Source organism: Doryrhamphus excisus, chromosome 15 (genome assembly GCF_030265055.1).
Source record: "Doryrhamphus excisus isolate RoL2022-K1 chromosome 15, RoL_Dexc_1.0, whole genome shotgun sequence".
Classification (NCBI taxonomy): Eukaryota; Metazoa; Chordata; class Actinopteri; order Syngnathiformes; family Syngnathidae; genus Doryrhamphus; species Doryrhamphus excisus.
The window spans coordinates 14,977,564-14,998,257 of NC_080480.1; the positions used below are offsets into that span (position 1 = coordinate 14,977,564).

A 20,694-nucleotide genomic window follows, 5' to 3' on the forward strand; every position below is an offset into this window, starting at 1 on the left:
CACTATAAAGAGTAGAATGAAAATTTGATGACGCTTGTCAAAGAGGAAAAGTGTTATTTATCGCAACAATAGAAGGACCCGGGCTTCTATTGATAAATGATACTTTTAGTGTGCACAAGTCAGTGTAATGCGTCCTAATGAGCAGCATATCCTGTAAGATGCACCCATATTTACATCATAAACGTAACCTCCAGGGTTTTTATGCATGGACATTTATCATCACTCTGCTGCTGCTGCTGCTGCTGCACTTAAAACACATCGTTTGTTTTACTCACACAAAAAAAAACATTATTTTAATTGGATGTTTTTTTTTCCACCTCTAACTTCCTGCCTCATTTCCTGTTTTGAAGAAGTACACACATTATTTCACCAAAAAAAGAGAGGATGTTAGGATATTTTCCTAACATTATATCATGTGTTAGTGTTCATTTTTTTTAAGGTAAATGAACTTAAGATTTTTAAATTTAATTTAATTTTTTTCTTTTTTTAATGGCATTTTTAACAATTTTATTTCAGCCAAACTATTGTTTGTAGTTGTACCTAATTAAAGGAAATTAATTAATAAATACGTCATTAATAAATGAAAATACACAAAAATAACCCAGCTTTATGAATTATGTTGTCAATATTTTTGAAGTAATTTTTAAAGCATCCTCATTCTTTATTTTATACTATTTTTTAAATATTATTTCACTTAGATGGAATGGCACGACTTACTAGATTTATTTTAACAAATAAAATAATATAAATAAAATAATATTATAATATATAATATTATAATTTATAATATTATTTATAATATATATTATATTATTATAAATAATATATTTAATAATATATTTATTATTATTTAATAATAAATTTAAAATTGGATAAATAAAATGTACCAACTAATTTTAATTTTAATTTTAATTTTAATTTTAATTTTAATTTTAATTTTAATTTTAATTTTAATTTTAATTTTAATTTTAATTTTAATTTTAATTTTAATTTTAATTTTAATTTTAATTTTAATTTTAATTATTTTCTAAAATACAATGAAAAAATCTAACTGGACACACACAATAACAAGGCGGGTACGTTTATTGTCCCACGAATTGACCCTCCAAGATATTGTCAACATTTATTGACAATAATAATAATAATAATGATAATGATAATACAGCTCACTGTTCTAAATCTACTTGTATATTAAAATATGAATCACACGCCTCTGCCCTCTTTTACATGCATTAGCGGCGTTTCCAAGACACAGGGGTGTCGTTAACTCCACGTTTTACTTCAGCCCTTCTTCCCAAAGACAGTAACCCAATGGCCTTGTGTCAAGCTCATGGCAGCTTTCAAAAAAAAAAAAAAAAAAAATCCATTCTCTCTGCACCGCTAATTAACAGTAAGAAGAGACCCTATCACACTGCTCGTCTCCACTGAGAATAACAATGAAGCCCAGAGGAATGAATTAGAAGCCTCCTCACTGCCAGGAGTAAAAAGCAGCACTTTAGCAAACGGTCGATTTTCGGCCGCCCGTTGAAGGAAACTTTTCACCGCCTGGAGAAAGCAACTAATGAGTCATCTGGAGGTTAGCCGACTGTGTCGCTTCGCCGACTGTGTCGCTTCGCCGGAGCCCAGCTTGTGTGGACCTGTTGGACCTCAGACAACCTGCTGCAAGACACACGACTGACTTGTAAATACTCTAATAATCCCGCTGTACATACATAGTGTAGGTGTCGGTAATGTCGTGGTTCATAATTGGCATTTTACTGCAAAACAAGCTATGTCTTCTTATTATTTTATGATTATAATAAATGCATACAGGCCAGAACACAAGAGCCCACATATTGCTGTAACTTAAAGTCAAGCAAACTATTTTTTTAATTTTATTGTATTTGTATTTTTTTTTTATTTTTTTATTTTTTTATATTATTGTTTCATTCGTGTTTCATTATTGTTTATTATTATTTACTATTATTTATTATTTATTTTTATATTAGTTTTTCATTCTCGTTTCATTAGTGTTTCATTATTTATTGTTTTATTGTTTATTATTATTTATTATTGGCTTTATTTTTTATTTTTATATTATTGTTTCATTCGTGTTTCATTGTTGTTTATTATTATTTATTATGTTTTATTATTATTTTTTATATTATTGTTTCATTATTGTTTATTATTATTTATTATTATTATTATTTGTTATTATTTAATTTGTGTTTCATTGTTTATTGTTTTATTTATTGTTTTATTATTGTTTATTATTGGCTTTATTTTTTATATTATTGTTTATTATTATTTATTATTATTATTTATTATTATTATTTAATTAGTGTTTCATTATTGTTTATTGTTTTATTTATTGTTTTATTATTGTTTATTATGTTCATGGAATGATGCGTTCAAGTGCAGTGCGACATTTTATAAACATGCCGACATTACTGTAAGTAAATCTGAAATCTGAAGCTGATTGGTTAAAGAACCAGCCCCATTACCAATAGTGTCTAAGTGACATGGCCCAGCACTACTGATTGTGAAGGCCTTGGTTAGATTACATTGACATGGCAACACGAGATTGGTAAAAAAAAAAAAAAAAAGAAAATACTCTAAAATACTATATAGAAGCAGTGACACGGTAGTACAATTTCCTGGAAGAAATACAACAATTGAATGTGTCGCTGTGTCAGTGCTTGTGATAGCGGTTAGGCCTGCAGAGAAGGCTATCAAAGGTGTTTTTGCTTTCTCTGTCCAAGGTGCTGATTTTGCTCTGCGGCGAGGATGCATCATCATGCAGCATGTGTGACCTAATGAGGGCCTTAAAGAGCTCATTTAGCCGTGGAAGATGTGGAAGATCTTGTCCACGGGGGAAATGTCAGCTGTGACTGTTTTAAGAGCAGACCGGGCTATAATTATGATTGTAAGGAAACAGCATGTTTTATTCATGGCATCGAACCTTCTTTCCACTGTGTAAACTCCGCCGGCATCACACAGACACCTTAAAAAAAAATCTTACTTTCATACATTTTTAATTTGAAGCAAAATAAAAACGGGAAACGGACAAATGAAATCGGTAGAAGTTGACATTGAGCCGAGGAGGCGCGGCGTTCCTGGGGGGGCGCCGCGCTTTGGTCCAACATGGAAGATCCACGCAGGAGGTAATGAATGAATGAATGAATCATAGTTAATACTTGACTGCGGTGACTCTCCAACCTCCGTACTTCATCTTTCACGTTCTCAGCCCCCCTGCAGGAGGATCCGAGCGGCGGCGGCAACATCAATGCAACCACCTTGGCCGGGTTTGAACCTCGACGCTTGTTGACTCTCTGCGGCCCGAGGCGGGAATTTAATCAGCACGCTTCTCTTCCTGTGCGCTCCCCCGCACTAGGGTTGAGGACATCATGGCTTCCACTGGAGGGGGTTGTCTTCTTCTCAACATCATCACTTTGGCATGATTGACACTCCCCTGCAAATAATTGATACCCTGATAAAAAAAAAGTCTATTTTTAGCACATGGCTCACCCCCCCCCCCTCCAAAACCTTCCTGCTAGCTGGATGTTCATGTTCTAATTCGATTTCAGATCAACATTTGCGGTTAGTTTTACTCAGCACTGATGCTAATGAACAGATTGAATTGGAGTCACAGCACACGGCCGTGGTGCTTTCAAGGACAGCCAAACACAGTGCAAAATCTCAACGCTCAATGGGAAAAAAAAAACAAACAAAAAGACATATTTATAAATTAAATAACTTTTGTTGTACTTTGTACCATTAGATGGAGCCCGCGTACCATCAATGGCCCTCAAACCGCCGTTTGAGAATCGACGCTGTCGTCCATCCTCGCCAAGAAATCAAGGCCAAGGTTGATCGGTACGTACTGCCACGCGCATGAAACACACCATGGCTTCATTTGTTCTCCATTTGTCTCATGGTAACTACTCTAAATGCCGCCTTAGTTCCTCAGTAACTACTCATTAGTTCCTTAGTAACTACTCTGCTCATTAGTTCCTTAGTAACTACTCTGCTCATTAGTTCCTTAGTAACTACTCTGCTCATTAGTTCCTTAGTAACCACTCTACTCATTAGTTCCTTAGTAACCACTCTACTCATTAGTTCCTTAGTAACCACTCTACTCATTAGTTCCTTAGTAACCACTCTACTCATTAGTTCCTTCGTAACCACTCTACTCATTAGTTCCTCAATAACTACTCTCCTCATTAGTTCCTCATTGGTTCTTCATCAGCTCCTCAGTAACTACTCTAAATGTGTGCCTTAGTTCCTCAATAACTACTCTACTCATTAGTTCCTCATTGTTTCTTCGTCAGCTCCTCAGTAACTACTCTAAATGTGTGCCTTAGTTCCTCAATAACTACTCTACTCATTAGTTCCTCATCGGTTCTTCATCAGCTCCTCGGTAACTACTCTTGATTTATGTGCCTTAGTTCTTCAGTAAGTACTCTACTCATTAGTTCCTCAGTAACTACTCTACCTATCAGTTCATTAGTTCTTTATTAGGTCCCCAGTAACTACTCTACTCATTAGTTCCTCAGTAACTACTCTACCTATTCGGACATTAGTTCCCCAGTAACTACTCTACTCATTAGTTCCTCAGTAACTACTCTACCTATTCGGTAATTAGTCCTTCATTAGGTCCCCAGTAACTACTCTACTCATTACTTCCTCTGTAACTACTCTTCCTATTCGGTCATGAGTTCCCCAGTCACTACTCTACTCATTAGTTCCTCAGTAACTACTCTATCTATTCGGTCATTAGTTCCCCAGTAACTACTCTACTCATTACTTCCTCAGTAACTACTCTATCTATTCGGTCATTAGTTCCCCAGTAACTACTCATAACTACTCTAAAGTCCCTCAGTAACTACTATATTTTTGTGTACATTATTGTAGAGTGAGCGTCCGTCTGAGAAAGAACCCTATTGATGTTAAATACGGGATGCCAGATGCTAAGAAGGAGGAGGGGATGGGGTCAAAGGTCATAGTGCGTCTCCAAGGGCGTCCTCCTTTCTAATGATTGACAACGTCGTCCTTGTTGACCTTGTCAATGAGTGTGAAGCTGCTGCTTCTACTATGACTAGTATTCCTGATAAGATACTTCTAATACTAATAGTACTTTATCTAATCTACTTGTACAACTAATACGTAGATGTATACTTCATGTATGTGACCTTTTACATCACAGCTCACACTCTGGCTTTATCTTTGCTCCTGGATCACCACATCCTCCTCCTCCTCCTCCTCCTCCTCCTCCAGCCTCCTGCCATCAATAACTATGGATTTCTCTGCAATGTAAGGGTACGAGACATGGGGGGGCCAAAAAGAGATAAAACTGGCCAACGATGCCAATAAGTGAAAATGTCAACGCGGCAGACTGTTTGGTGGCATGTTTTCTTTCTTTAATCATATTACGTAGCTTTAAAATATAAATATATATAATATAGTATCGGGTAACTGAGGAATTGGGAGTAATTAAGTATAATTGCATTTACAATTATGTTAAAAAATAATAAACATTTTAAACTGTAAATATCCAAATAAGTTAAGTTTTTTATTACCTTTCCAATATATTGAAAAAACATTTATATAAATTGTAATATTTAATTAAATGTAATAATAATTAATTAATTTAATTAAATAAAACGGTGTTACACTGAACAACAAAACTAGAGATAAAATTTATCAATTGTCACAATTTTTTTAAACATGTTAATTAGTAATAATATTTTACACTATAAATAGCATAGCAAATTATATTTATTATTGTCCGAAATTAATGTTAAACAATACATTGTAATTGATTTGTGAAGGAAAGCAAAATAGCGCCCTCTGGTGTTAGTCGGAACTACAACCATCTAAAGACAAAGTTCACATTTCAAGCCATAGTTTCTGTATATATATATTTTATTTTACATAAGTAAACCAGCAACATATATACACAATAGTCCATTTGAAGAAATAAAAAAGTGCATACATGATAATAGTTAAAAAAAAAAAGAAATAAATTAACAAAGACTATGTTGTTGATGTTTGAAATTACTTTTTTTTAAGCATACGAAAGTATAAAAATTTAAAAATAACATACATCATAAAACAATAGCCAGTTTTTTTCAGGTAGGCAAATTAAAAAATATGTAAATAAGGAGGGGAGTTTTATTGCAGATTGCGGGGCTGTACCTAATATATTGACAAAATTTAAAATATTAAAAAAAAATAAAAAAGGAATGGAATTGTACAAATAGACACGTTTTAAAAACAGACATACTGTGCTTTCATTCAGCAGTGTAGTGTTATTGTTAGTAATAATCATAAACCAAAAACAAAAATGAATATCCAGTTGATGGAAAATGAAAATAGTTATAATAACAATCATTTTTTCTTACTAATCCATAGATACTAAGGCTTCTGCAGACATTCAGTATATAGCTGTATTTAACCCGAACCAATATAGATATTTCTACATATTATATTACCAGCAGGACTTGTCAAAGTAATGCTTATTTTTTTTTTCCAGCGACCCAAAATATATTTTACCACGCGACAAAAAATTCATAAAAAAAAGTGGTCAACAACTGCAAAAAGAGGAATAATTTTACCATTGCTATATTGTATGTAATATCACAGTTGGGTGTCATAGTGTATTTATAAAACTAGAAATGTATTACCTGTCCTTATTGCAATCAGATGTACTGTATATACGTAGTATATCATAAAGGAACTGAGAACTACAAACTACAAACATACAATGTTATATTGGAAAAAATAATATCACAGCCGTAGTGTTATGTTATGTTGTTATGTTGCCCCCTGCTGGTGTACAACAGTATTTCCCCCCAAACTAAAGTAGCCTACCCCAGCACATATTTGGTAGCACCCAAATCAGCAGAATAGAACAAACAGTAAACAACAGAGTGGTGATAGGATGATAAAAGGTACTGTTAGGATGACACAATGGTGTGCAAATGAAGCCGCATGATAAGAGTACACATGCTCTAGTGTTTTTTTTTCATCTAGTATTACTTACTACTATTAGTATTATTATACACAGCAGCGGAAAAGTTGCATAGTTAATTGGTGACGACTGGGCATGCGTTAGCATGCAACACTCGTCTCCGTTTCATCCTCAGCTAGGATTATTAGTATGCTAGCTACGCATAAGTGGCGAGGGGGGGGGGCGTATTAGGATGATATTAATGTATGATATATGAACACATGTCACAGTGTTAGAGTTTATGGAAGCTAACGCTGTCTTATTTTTTATAGTGCCATAGCAGGAAGAGAATGACTGCCGTATATTGAGATATTTTACAGAGAAATAATTACCGTAAATGCTCCAAATAGTTGTGGCTGTAGGCAACCTCCCGACGATGACGTTTTCAGCATCACAGGTAGGGGTGTCATGAGATTTAAATGTGATGAGAGTTCTCGTAAAGGATTGCGTCAGACTTCTTGTCAGTCATCGTCACTGGGGGCGAGAGGCGGGGCCAAGAGCATACACACAGCGAAAGGTAACATTGGAATATTTAGGAGGGAAAGTCCAGTCATATTTTTTCCATTGTACTTTTTCTAAAACTCTCGTCTCATTTTCATGCATCATCTCATGCCCCCCCCCCCCAAAAAAAAATCATGAGTGGTTACTATCTGGTAGCTTTACCTCTCTGTGTTTGTGTTGCGTTTCCACTTTCTCATGCACTCCAAATCATTGTTCATTCATTCATGAATTAATTCATTTATTTTCTACCGCTTTTCCTCACAAGGGTCATGGGAGGGGGTGCCGGAGCCTATCCCAGCTGTCTTCGGGCGAGAGGTGGGACTGGTGGCCAGCCAATTTGTGAAGCCTGTGTACTAACCACTCGTACACCGTGCAGCCCCTAAAAGGTTTTTATTTCCTTTTATTTACAAATTTGAGTAATAAGACTTTAAAAGTTAATATAGGGGTGTTATTTCACGTCTAGAGGGCTCTAATAATGCTTAAATATTCATTCATTTTCTACCGCTTATCCACACGAGGGTCGCGGGAGGGGGGTGCCGGAGCCTATCCCAGCTGTCTTCGGGCGAGAGGCGGGGTACACCCTGGACTGGTGGCCAGCCAATCACAGGGCACATATAGACAAACAACCATTCACACTCACATTCATACCTATGGACAATTTGGAGTCGCTAATTAACCTAGCATGTTTTTGGAATGTGGGAGGAAACCGGAGAAAACCCACGCATGCACGGGGAGAACATGCTAACTCCACACAGAGATGGCCGAGGGTGGAATTGAACTAATGTCTTCTAGCTGTGTGGCCTGAGCGCTAACCACTTGTCCGCCATGTAGCCGATTTGTAGCATAACATGGTTATATATTTATATTCATTAATATGAGTGTGAATGGTTGTTTGTCTATATGTGCCCTGTGATTGGCTGGCCACCAGTCCAGGGTGTACCTCAAGGGTGAAATCGAACTTGTGTCTCCTAGCTGTGTGGCTTGAGCGCTAACCACTTGCCCACCAAATTATTGTTCAATGTTAAAAATATTCTATATGAATGTTTACATTTCTTTAACTATTACTTGCTTTCAATTAACATCCTGTCCTCTTTGCGTTTTTAGGTTAAAGGAACACCATAATTGGAGCATTTACGGTAAGCATCATTTGGTCAAATGTCCATTTCTACTTCCTAGTATTTCTTACATATATACGTATATTCTGGATTGGTCTACATAAGAAACACAGAGACTGTTGGTTGTCGAGGGTTGTAACAAGGCCAGCAAGCATCATAGTGTGTTTTTTTTTTCCATAATCATAATATACAGTCCCAGAAAATGAGGTACCAGACGGGCGCTGCCGATCAGATTCTAGTTCTGGTGTTAAAACTGTCAGACTGGAACAGCGTCCGGTTTCAGCACCATGTGGAGAATGTACTTTTTTTTTTACTACGTATAAGGCCCGGAACTACTTCATGATATGTAAAATGATGTTTAGAAGACATGTGAAAGTTAATATTATTAAGTTAGTGTTTGTATATTTATATTTCTGCTACAGGAGGAAGGAAACTACTCGTCTATACAAAGTGCAGAACAATATAACATTCCTACTCAGTGATGCATACAGCAGTAGACTACCAAGTATTTTTTTTTTATTATTAGTATTTGAAAGGCGCTTAAGATTGTTTTGACTTTGCTTTAGGAAATAACAGTACATATTTTTTACCTTCTATACAGACGCATCTATAGCTATATATATATATATATCGAGAGAGCAATTTTTTTAAAGGGTTTCATTCCAAAATGTTTAAGACAATTTTTTTTTATAAAATACATTTCTATCATAAAATTTTATTTAAAGAAAATATTTGTAAAATATCTGGAAAATGGACCAATTTCAATGCTTATTTTTTTTTTTATTCTGCTGTGGAGAAAAGGAGCTCTGACTCCTAATCTCGGACACTTATGTATGAAGGAACGTGATTGGTCAAAATCGTCAATTTCCAAAACGTAAAAAAAAATATTGTTACTCGGAATGAAACGTTTTCCATTTCGTGAATGTGCGTGTTTGCGCGTGGTCGCCACAAATGACCACAGACGAGGAAGCTAATTTGAGTCGAGTTTCCTGTGTGTTAGGTTCGGGTACTTTTGGAAATGTCGGTTTCGAAAGCAATGCTCAGTGGAACGTAGGCACAGAGAATGTACAGTAGCTGCATTGAGTAAGAAGGGAAAAGTACGTACGATGGTGGCGTCACTGAGGCCGCTGCGTTGCACGTGCGGGTGATTGCATGCTCGACGACAGCTTCCGGGAAGACGCCTTCCTTTCCGGAGGAGGCTTCTTCCCGTTTGCCGGCGTTTTGAGAGCGGCGTCGGAGGCGGAAGACTTTGACTTGCCCACGTGGAGCAGAGAGCGACCGAGCGAGCCGGCGGTCTTGGAGGACTCCTTTGCCTCGCTTTTTTTCTCGGGCGCGTCTGCGAGCGGCGGCTGAGACGCGACGTCTGTCGATGTTTTGGTGTTCTCCGCGCCGGCCTGCCCGTTCTGTTTGCACGTCCTCTCCGAGGCTCTTTTGAAGAGCAGGCTGCTCTTGCCGAGGTCAGCCGACCGGCGGCTTTCCCGTTGTCTTAGAGCGCTTTTAAAAAACGACAAACCTTTTTCTTCTGACTTGCTGCTGCGTTGCAGATCCCTGGTGGACACGCTAGGCGAGCGGAGGCTGGTGACGGAGGAGCTGCTGCTGGAGCTCCGCACCGTCCGCCGGTTGCTTTCAACGGTCTTGGAGAAAGACGAGCGTGCGGCGGAGCTTCCTCTCGGGCTGTTGACCACGGAATCCCTGCTGAAGCTCCTCTCCACTACACGCTTCTTCGGGTTCTTCTCGGGAACGCTCGGGTTCTTCTTTGCGGTCGGGGAAGGAGACGCGGACGACTGAGGCGTGGAGCGGACACACAGCCTGTGTTGTGGCGTCGCCTCAAGAGGTGGGGGCATGTCTTTTGTTTTGGAGGGGGTCCCGCTCGGTGTTGAAGTGCTTTTCTTCGTTGTGATGTTCTTCTCTTTAGTGACGCTCACCTTTTTGCCTTTCACCGGTGTGCCGGATGGGGTCTCGGATGATGATGATGGAGGCTTGTGTGTGGAACACAGACGTTTTTTGGAGGTTTTTTCTTGCTCCACTTTGCCAGGTTTCGTGGAGGTTGTGCTTTCCGGTTTGGATGCGAAACCTCCGATGCTGCTCTTACGTTTCTGCTCCTTGGAAGGAGTGGCTTGAGATGGAAGGATGTTTTGGTCGATGGCTGTGATCTGGTTGTTATTTTCCGTCGCCTCATTTTTGGATGTCTTCTTCTCCGCAGGCGTGGGAGCCCGGCAGTACATCATATCCAGGAAACGCTTGTTGTTGTCCTGTTCGCCGTAGTTGCTCTCCACCGCGGACAAGGGAGTCCTGCTGCCGAAGTAGCGCTCGTGGCGGCTGTAGCTGCCGAAGCAGGACGTGGACACGCGGTCGTCGCAGGCCTCGCCGATCCTCTCGAGAGGCGGAGAGCAGCGAGAGTCGAGGGAGAAGCGCGACGGTGAGTTGGACCTCATTTGCAGCTTGGCAGAGAGAGACCACGAGGGTTTGATGCCGCTGTCGCTGTAGGCTAACGGACTGGCTATGGACGACCTGGAAGACAAGCTCTGACGTTGGATGCTCCTCACAAAAGGGCGGACGGAGAAACCACCTTGAAAGCAAAGAGATGAAGACATCAGGCAAGTGAAACCTAAGAGCCAATTACATAACGCCGTATGTTCTGGCCACGCTCCTGGTAACCATATGCTGAGGCGGCAGTCTGCAGTGCGAGTCCTCATTTCACGTCGACCACAAAGCAGCAGGCCAAGCTCACATCTGTTTCAGTTTCACACGGCCTAGCGAGCCTCGCCTGGGCCAAGACCCGTCATGTCGCAATGGTTTCTGGAGCTTTAGCTCACTAAACTGGGAAGTTGATGTTTGATTCTCATTCCAGGATGTTGTTATTGTAGAGGCCGCTTTTAAGGATGAACTTGAAACCACGTTGGAATCTCCACTAATGGTGCGGCTTCAGAAGGACTCAAGGATTTGTCCCTTGTCAGCAATCTCAAAAGGTAAAAAAAAACAAAAAAACGAAACCGTACAATCCAAGCATTGTCTCACCGTCGTCTTCGCTACGCTCTCCAGGAAACTCCACTGACTCCGCCAGCGAGGCCAGGGAAGTGCGTCTGGATGAGGCGCCGGAGGCCAGGCTAGCAGGTCTACTACCAGGCAGTCTGTTGATCCAGTGGTCACACAAGGAAGAACTGGTAGAGCCTGCAAGGTAATTATTAGATTATTTTAGATTAGTTTATATTGGATTATATTATACTAGTCTAAGATAATCTAAGAAAAGACAATCCAAGATAATATAATCTACGAAAAGATAATCTAAGATAAGATAATCTAATGTAATTTAATATAATCTAATATAAGATAATCTAAGATAATCTAATCTAAGAAAAGATAATCAAGATAAGATAATCTAATATAATTTAATCTAATCTAAAATAATCTAAGATAAGATAATCTAAGATAAGATAATCTAATATAATTCAATCTAATCTAAGATAATCTAATCTAAGAAAAGATAATCTAAGATAAGATAATCTAATATAATCTAAGAAAAGATAATCTAAGATAAGATAATCTAATATAATTTAATATAATCTAATCTAAGATAATATAAGATAATCTAAGATAAGATAATCTAATATAATTTAATATAATCTAATATAAGATAATCTAAGATAATATAATCTAAGATAATCTAAGATAATATAATATAATCTAAGATAATCTAAGATAATATAATATAATCTAAGATAATATAATCTAATATAATTTAATCTAATATAAGATAATGTAATCTAAGGTAAGATAAGATAATATAAGATAATCTAATACAAGATAATATAATCTAATAAGGTAAGATAAGGTAATATAAAATAATCTATATATAGATATATAGATGTACGTGTACATGTATGTGTACACATGTGTACATATGTACATGTACATCTATATATAATCTATATACATGTACATATGTATACATGTGTACATGTGTACATGTATACATGTGTACATGTACATATATATAAACACACACATTTATTTATTGATTTTTTAGGTAAATGACCTGGACTGGAAAATGAGGTGTGATTAAGAAGCCTACCAGCAACAGAGCTGTTGGCGGACCAGGAGGGGATGGCAGTCCTCCGCTGGTAGAATAGTATGTAGGCAGTTTGTTGACACACGTTGTCATCGGCGACTGGTGAAACCTCGCTGTCATCGAAGCAGTACCACTGACCGTCAACAGAGTTCTTGCAGTAGGCTGCACAAAAATAAACATTTCATGAGCAAGACGGCGCATCTCTGCAATGCTAACGTTGCGGGTTTGTGTTACCAGTGTAGTGGCCCCCGTGCATGCTCCCGTGATGGTTGCACACGGCGTACAGGTCGTACAGGAAATCGTCCGGGTTTCTCCCCAGGCCGTAGGGTCGTCGCCATGGTGACCAGTGGGAGGGTAAACTCCAGCTACTCTGGCTTCTCTTCACCACGTGCGGCGCCATGTCCATGCCCATCAGCGGGAACCGCACCATGTTCTGCATCTTCACCCTGCGGTCCCCCTCCTGAGAACACGGAGGGGTGGTTGGCACCCACTTGAGGATTCCCGAAAACAAGACAGAGTTGAATTACCTGTCTGAACCTCTTGAGGTGTAGTATTAGCACATCGGGCAGCGTCCACAGACTGAGCTTAATGCGGCCCTGCTGTAGCTGCTTGCAGTGGGGGCAGCGCCAGGCGTCGTCCGGGGCCAGCTGAAACACAAGAACCAGAGCGACGGCCATCAAGGATCAGCTCCAAAAGCCCTGCTTGTAAAAAAAATAAAATAAGGCCTCACACAGAATGAGACACCGTCTTTTTTTTTTTTTTATCCCCCTCTTAAATTCCTTTGCAGAGCAGCCACAATGTTTATGTTGGTCCTGGCTTCACGTGTCTAGGTTAGTCCAAACGTAGCATTAGCAGTCAAACACAGTGAAGCCACAGAAAGAAACCATTCTGTTTTTAGCGCCGGAGTGAACACTGAGATCAACATGGAGGAAATCTTCCCCCTGACTGAGAAAAACGGATAATACTGCTACATAATGATATTGCTACTGCATAATCCTTGACCTTTGCGGTATTCACACTGAAATTAGCTTTATTCCGTCTGAAACGGTCCCACGGCGAACTTTACTGTTTAGTTTGCGTTTTTTTTGGGGCAGCCACTTTAGGCAACCAAATTAGCCTCTGTGCTTTTTGTCCTTGTCAAACTATCGCTTCGGGACGACCACGTTAACCTTGCATATGTAATTAAGTTGTGATTTGTGTGCTACCTGCTCCTCTTTAGTGTAGAGCTGAAAGCACTGAGCCAGAGTGCAGGCCTGGGGGTGGTGGTGCTGCTCCCTGTGCAGATATACACTCTCTGCATCGGGTATGTATTCCTCCTCTGTGTGTCCGAACAAACTGCAATTGAATTAAAAAAAAAATCACATTAACTTTTATATGTTAAAACCACGGGACCACATTGGATTGTACACTAATTGTGCTTTTTAACGAGTTTATTAGGCTTTAATTAGAACAGTGAATAGCATACTAAATGTCATATTTGTTTTTGAAAGCAAGTTAATCAAGTTTTACTAAATATGCTGTTATCATCCCACTCACTAGTCTTTGGTCTCTTTGTCCCACTCCACCACAATCTTCACGTGCGGCGGTCCACCCTGTCCACAGGATTTGTATGCTCTGTAAACACGACATACAATAATAAAGAAAACAGTAATTTGTGACTGGTTAACTGAAGTTATTTTAAGTTATTTTGAGGTAAAAAAAAAAAAAACGGTCTTCGCGTTAAATGAGCCACATGTGCAATTATGTGTCGTTTATTCTAAACACATGGGAGAAAATAGAAGCTTCACACATACAAAAACAATATTGAATGTTATTAGATAGTACTTTGTGACTCAAACCGTGTTCAAAGTTCACTGTACATATTTCAGCTCGCCTCGGGACAAAAACTCTGCACTTTTGACTGATACACCTTTGCGTAACAGTGGTGTTCTAGCTTGCTGAATGTAGGCCACAAACAGGAGTAGAAGAAAAAAAAAAAAAAAACACGTTAAACTGGCATCTTAGCGGACGTGCTACGGCCTGTCACCGAAGCATGTGATCTTAGTATTGTGAAGACGATAAACAAACTGCAACCTATTCAGTGGCGACTGGAAAAAACGGAGCATTTGACAATACTAAAGAAATGACACTTTAGAGTAGTCAGTGTACATATTGTACTGCTGTATTGTATCTACTGGAAATGATCAAGTGTCAATACTTTGTGTGTGCAGCTGCCCCCATGCATGCAACTGACCTCTCCACAGTCGGGTGACACAGTGGTCGCTCATCCTGCGGAAGGAGATAGGTGATCCCCACCACGCCGACCACCCGAAGACTGAAAGGCCCCACCTACAAGGTACAGGCGGACGTTATTCCGCTAATTTTCTTCACTTGACCTAAACCTAGTATGAACCGTCGTTACTTCCTACCTGAATATAAACTCCAGGTCGAAGAAGATGGCGCATTTTCTCCAGGATCTCTTTCTGGAGCGTGTCCCAGGTGGCTGTGCGGTCCATGTAGAGGACAAAAGGCAGGCCGAACCTACGATGACAACCATGATGCATTATCGGTTAGTAACACATTTCTATTATGTCAGAAGACACCATTTTTTTTTATGACGAAGCTAAAAATCTGGACTACACTTCCTGGTCGCAAAAAGAATTATTATGGAACTAAAGCATGATTCGGTACCTCTTTGCTTGATGGCCAGTACAGGCTCTATTGCACACCAGGAGGATCATCTTCTCAGGTGCCAGGTTTTTATTGGGCGACGCCACAGGGGTCCCCGCCCCCTGCATGAAAGACGGCGTCCGACCGTTTTCCATCCCGTACTTCAAGTTATTATGATTCAGGTTGGCCAGAAGACTTCCTGCAAGAAGGTAAAAAGTTAAATCTGCATAAAAGAAAGCCAACAAAAAAAAAAACAGTATAAAGGTCTCGCCTCTTTTTGTGCGTAGGCTTTCCAGTTTAAACATCTCCGGAGTCTCAAAGGCAAAGATGGAGTCGCTCTCTTGGATGATGTTGAGGTCATCGTCATCATCGCAGAAGGAGCGGTGGAAACCGTCGTAGTACATTTCAGTCAAAATGAACTGTAAGAAACAGGAAGTTAATGGTGCACTTTAAAAATGCACACCAGTCAAAGCGGAATGTGTTTTGCTTTAACAAATTACAGCGACATAAATAATAAAATGATTCGCTGATGTGCATCACTGGCACTGTGAATTATGTATGATGTTGTGAAAGAGCAGTAATTAAAAAAAAAAAAACCTGATCCATCGGCATCTTGGTTTCATGCGACACAGCATCTCGAAGGCGATACACAGTACTGTTGAGGGGCACAGCCACCCCGATTCTCAAGCAGTGAGAGTACTTCCCCTGGTAGACCACCGTGACATACAACGGCCTGTCAAAGATAATAATAATAATAATAATAATACATTTTATTTGTATAGCGCTTTTCAAAATACTCAAAGACACTTTACAGAAGAATGAAGTTGAATAAAGCAAGTAAACAGAATAGAAGACACACCAAAATACAACATTCATTGGTTAATACACAGTTAAAACATAAGTAAAAGCAGGGCGGGGTATACACACATTACCATCCTTAAGTACAGTAAACCTCGGATATATCGGATTAAATTGTTCCCACTGGTTTTGTCCGATATAAGCGAAATCCGTTATATGCGTATACCGGAAAATGTCCGTTTTACGCATATATCGGATTTATATCCGGTATATGCGTAGATCGGATTTTATCCGTTATAAAAAGGCACTTCCTTGACTATGTTTCCAATGTACCTGGACTGGGCAATGAAAAGAGACGTAAGGTAATGAGAATTTAACTTTATTGGACTCTGAGCATAACAAATTGTTAATTAAGCTAGGCCCTGTTACGCCCGTCAGGCCTACGTTATTTCCAATAGTGAGGTTAAGATCTCATTCACTGCTGTGAATTATTATTGACGTCACTCACTTTTATATTTGTCCTAAATCTGGAGCCAGGAGAAAGACAATAGCCAGTGACATCAACAAGATTAGCATAACGATGCGGCCATCCGATATATGCGAGGGAAATTTAATGGCAATGCATTGGAACGGGACTGGAGATTTTGTCCGAAATAGGCGAAATCCGTTATAAAAAAATCCGATATATGCAATGAATTTTTATTGGAAATGCATTACAGAAAAATCGGTTCTTTTTTATCTGTCCGTTGTGAGCGAATTTCCGATATATCCGAGGTTTACTGTACAACGTTCTTCTACCTCTATATGCTTTATTTTGTGCACTTACCGCGTGTGTGGCAGTGGGATGGGTAAGGAGATGCAGAGGAAGGGGTCGAAGGTATTGCTCTGTTTTTGGCAATGCGGACACGTGAGAGAAGACCTGTTGGTGCACAAACATGAGTCAAAGCATCACGTGGATAGACGTAGCAGACATGACACTTACCTGTACTGAGCCTGAAAGAGTTCTTGTACAAAGGAACCGGCTGAGAGAGGCGGGGAGGGTCCCTCTGCGTGTTGGTCATCCTCCTCAATAGGTGGCTGAACAAGCACAAACGCGTTTCTTTTTTTTTATGAGCTAAAAGTCATAAATAATGCAAAGCTGCTGTAGAAGCACTCTTCCGACACCGACCGCTCACCTTTATGGTCGGCCTGCCGATGGGGTTGACGGTGTTGAGGTCCTCGTGAACTCGGTCCAGAAGCCACAGCAGGAACTCTTGAGCGTCGTGCTGCGCGTTGCCTTTAAATTGAGTGGCATTTTTCGACACCACGTTCTGCAACAAAGGGGTTATAATGGACGGATTAACTCTTACAAAGAGCAGCTCGATTGTAAAGATTTGTGAATAACATCAGTTTCTATTGTTTAACAACTGACAATACATTCCAGTACTACAGTAAACCTCGGATATATCGGATTCAATTGTTCCCACTGGTTTTGTCCGATATAAGCGAAATCCGTTATATGCGTATACCGGAAAATGTCAGTTTTACGCATATATCGGATTTATATCCGGTATATGTGTAAATCGGATTTTATCCGTAATAAAAAGGCACTTCCTTGACTATGTTTCCAATGTACCTGGACGCGCAGGCAACGCTGCAAACGCTGCAAATGACGTCGTATAGCGGCCTGTCACGGTTCGGCGAATCGGAGCGCCACGATGCGGCCATCCGATATATGCGAGGGAAATTTAATGGAAATGCATCGGAACGGAACTGGAGATTTTGTCCGAAATAGGCGAAATCCGTTATAAAAAATCCGATATATGCAATGAATTTTTATTGGAAATGCATTACAGAAAAATTGGTTCTTTTTTTATCTGTCCGTTGTGAGCAAATTTCCGATATATCCGAGTCCGATATATCCGAGGTTTACTGTATTTTACTATACAGTTACATATACTGTTTTGAGCCTATGGATTGTTTGCATTCTGTTCCGTACAGATAACAGGTTGCAAAGTTGCATAAATTAGCAGAATGTGAGTGTGAAAGGTTGTTTATGCAAAGTGATGCATGCCTGGGATAGGTTCCAGCTCAACAACTGTGAGGTCTTACCTTAAAGTCTCGGCTGTGTTGAGGGGTATACTCGAACGTCCATAAAGCCCGGACAAGTCCGGACAACTGTTCAGTCACTTCCCCCTTGGACAGCGGTCCCTTCTTCTGCAGATGGACGCCATTTGTCTTTGGTTTGTCCAAATCTAATCCCTCGTCTTTGTACTGCTCCAAAACGAGGTACTCTGCAAAAAGCTCCGTGTTGCTGAGGCACTGCAGAATGGCATTCATGAAGCAGGTATTGCCGTGGTTCTTCAGCCCGGCCAAGCCGGGGACCCTCTCCCCGGAGAGAAAAACCCCGAGGTCCCCATCCTCCATGAGAGCGTCCTTGGCTCCGGCTTTAAAGGTGGAGAAGCCTCCATCATCTTTGTCATCTTCTGTTTGCACTTCAGATCCAAAGTGGGACAAGGCTGTCAGTGTCCTCAGGACTCTGCTCATGAAACTGCCCACGGAGCGGACAGAGCCCCGTCTGAACAGCTTCTTCCCGAAGCTCGTCTTCTTGTCCTTGGTTGCGGCTTTGCAGGACATGATAACACAAACGCCAGCCAGCCAACCAGCCGTCAAAAGAGACCTCAGAGGCGGCGTGTCGCGCACTCCCCCATCGCTCAAAACGCAGCAACCCGAGCTGCGTTAGCTAACCTTTAGCCGGGGATAACATTGTCACTAATGTGCTTCTTCCTGGATGTAGTCGACGCCTCAGCTGTACTTAAACAACATGCTGCGCTATCTCTCGGCGGGGGCACGTCTGCTACATTTCCTTAAAAGGTCAATCCGTTGTGGGGGCGACTTCCATTGGAGTTTTCTTCCTTACTCTGCGGTCGACTGCCGCATAGCGACGCACCAACTTCGGCTACCCTTTTGGTCGGAGAGCGGCGGTATTAGCATATGTGGCTAAGGCTAGCTACACACACAGGGGAAGAAAAAACGGCACCGGTGCTGTTTATCCGAGAGGTTCGGGTACAACAGGGAGCTACAGTCTTCCATTGTATCCCTTATGTGTTGTTCCACGTAGAATACGTTTCAAATATTAATTTATCCTGTAATTATTAACATATTTGGACGTACATTTGAGCTAGCTCACCATATAGCAGCGTCCCCTTCTGTTTCTACTTCCCGTTGTTGTTTGTTTTGGCAGACGTGCGCGTCATAGCTTTAAATATGGATGACTGCCCTCTATCGGCCAGGCGGACAAATAACAAAACAAAATAACAGGAAATTCCTTTGCTCCAGCAGCGATATTTACATACAATAAAATATGAACATAAAATAAGAATATAATTTTTTTAAAAATGTTAGAAGTGTGCAGTGTACAATTTGTAAACAATTATTCTTAGTATATAAAACAAGCTCATATATATATATACTGCATAGGCTGTAATTTACATACATAATACACAATTATACAACATATACAACACACAGTATGCACAGTATCAATGTATTTGTAAACAAACACTACATTATTTCTTCAGTTCTCTGCTCTGCCTGAGGGTGGCGCAAATGGTACACACAGATAAACACTCAGTAATGGTTTGTAATGGTAAATTTTGTATAAGTAATGAATAAATAATGAATAAATACAGAATATGTCAGAAACTGTGGTTCTAAGCATTCTGCTCTTCTATATACCTTGGAAAAACTTGAGTTCCTTATGAAAGGAAGTTATTGTAGTTATCATAAACTGAAATTATATTGCGAAACCAATGAAAGAGTGTTAAAAAAAAAATAAGGAAGGCAAACAATGGGATAGTGACATCATTCCGAAAGGTGACAGTATTATTTGGAGGTGACTTGATCCCAATTATATCATTCAAAGGGCCGCAATCAATCAAAAGCACCGTGAATAAATAAAATAATTAGCTAAAGCAATTAAAATAACTCATCACCGTGTAAAAAAAAAAAAAAAAAAAAGAGTGCACATGAGAACAGGTCATATAAATAACCGCTTCACTTGTTATTCCAGCAGGCAGTGGGAGCCAGCTGGGGAACTTCTCTAATGATGTGTCCATGGAAACAAGGCAACAGAAAAAAAAAGATGGGGGGGGGGGGCTTTCTGCTTCATGTTATTTTGTCACTATCATGTCTATGTAGGGAAAATTAAAATAGAAACTCAATGTATATTTGTTTTTTTCCACTCAAAACAGGGGCCTCTGGTGGCACCAGAGCAGTGGGGCTGCCGGCCGGTCAATCACCCAGCAAAGGAGGCCCTCGATGTGGGCAGTCAACCAACAGTGACCCTCTCGAGGATCCTGTTTAATTAAGTGAAGGTGACGCTGGATTAATTTCAAATCCTCTTCAGTATGCACTGATCACACTACTAGTCTGACCTTCACGGGGATTCAGTGTTTGAAAGCTGTTATTTATTTAGAATTTTTACAAAATATATATTGATTTTTTTTTTTTTTGGGAGGGGGGCTTAAAGATAAAAAGTTGTTAATTTTTAATTAATTTGCAACAACTGATAGGTGTTTCTTCTTTCTTGA

General features: G+C 39.8%; 1 protein-coding gene and 1 long non-coding RNA gene across 3 annotated transcripts; one reads left to right on the plus strand and one right to left on the minus strand.

Moving 5' to 3' along the window:
- The first annotated feature begins 1,014 nt into the window (after nucleotides 1–1,014).
- LOC131102757 (uncharacterized) lies at nucleotides 1,015–10,274 on the plus strand. The gene is made up of 4 exons (XR_009119488.1): nucleotides 1,015–3,855; nucleotides 7,758–7,878; nucleotides 8,597–8,628; nucleotides 10,152–10,274. It is a non-coding gene; the product is annotated as an uncharacterized LOC131102757 (long non-coding RNA).
- On the minus strand, nucleotides 5,733–19,322 carry usp31 (ubiquitin specific peptidase 31). 2 transcript variants are annotated; one of them, XM_058048254.1, is made up of 16 exons: nucleotides 18,215–19,322; nucleotides 17,299–17,433; nucleotides 17,106–17,200; nucleotides 16,950–17,042; nucleotides 15,923–16,058; nucleotides 15,597–15,744; nucleotides 15,347–15,524; nucleotides 15,085–15,196; nucleotides 14,910–15,004; nucleotides 14,213–14,290; nucleotides 13,882–14,011; nucleotides 13,204–13,323; nucleotides 12,911–13,136; nucleotides 12,680–12,838; nucleotides 11,626–11,778; nucleotides 5,736–11,176 (listed from the first exon to the last, which is right to left on the minus strand). In XM_058048254.1, the coding sequence occupies exons 1-16, from the start codon at nucleotides 18,737–18,739 to the stop codon at nucleotides 9,723–9,725; spliced, it is 3,837 nt and encodes a 1,278-aa protein (XP_057904237.1). In that variant the 5' UTR covers nucleotides 18,740–19,322; the 3' UTR covers nucleotides 5,736–9,722. The 2 variants fall into 2 exon arrangements, with proteins under 2 accessions (XP_057904236.1, XP_057904237.1); XM_058048253.1 differs by having other exon boundaries at nucleotides 5,733–11,176; nucleotides 15,347–15,744.
- Nucleotides 19,323–20,694: the final 1,372 nt, after the last annotated feature.

What these genes read in the sequence shown, in the direction of transcription:
- usp31 (XM_058048253.1), bottom strand. Translation starts at nt 18,739, where the DNA reads ATGTCCTGCAAAGCCGCAACCAAGGACAAGAAGACGAGCTTCGGGAAG. An exon ending in AACACAGCCGAGACTTTAAG is followed by an intron (nt 17,434 to 18,214) that starts GTAAGACCTCAC and finishes CCTTTGTTGCAG; the next exon opens with AACGTGGTGTCGAAAAATGC. An exon ending in GACAAAGAGACCAAAGACTA is followed by an intron (nt 14,012 to 14,212) that starts GTGAGTGGGATG and finishes ATTCAATTGCAG; the next exon opens with TTTGTTCGGACACACAGAGG.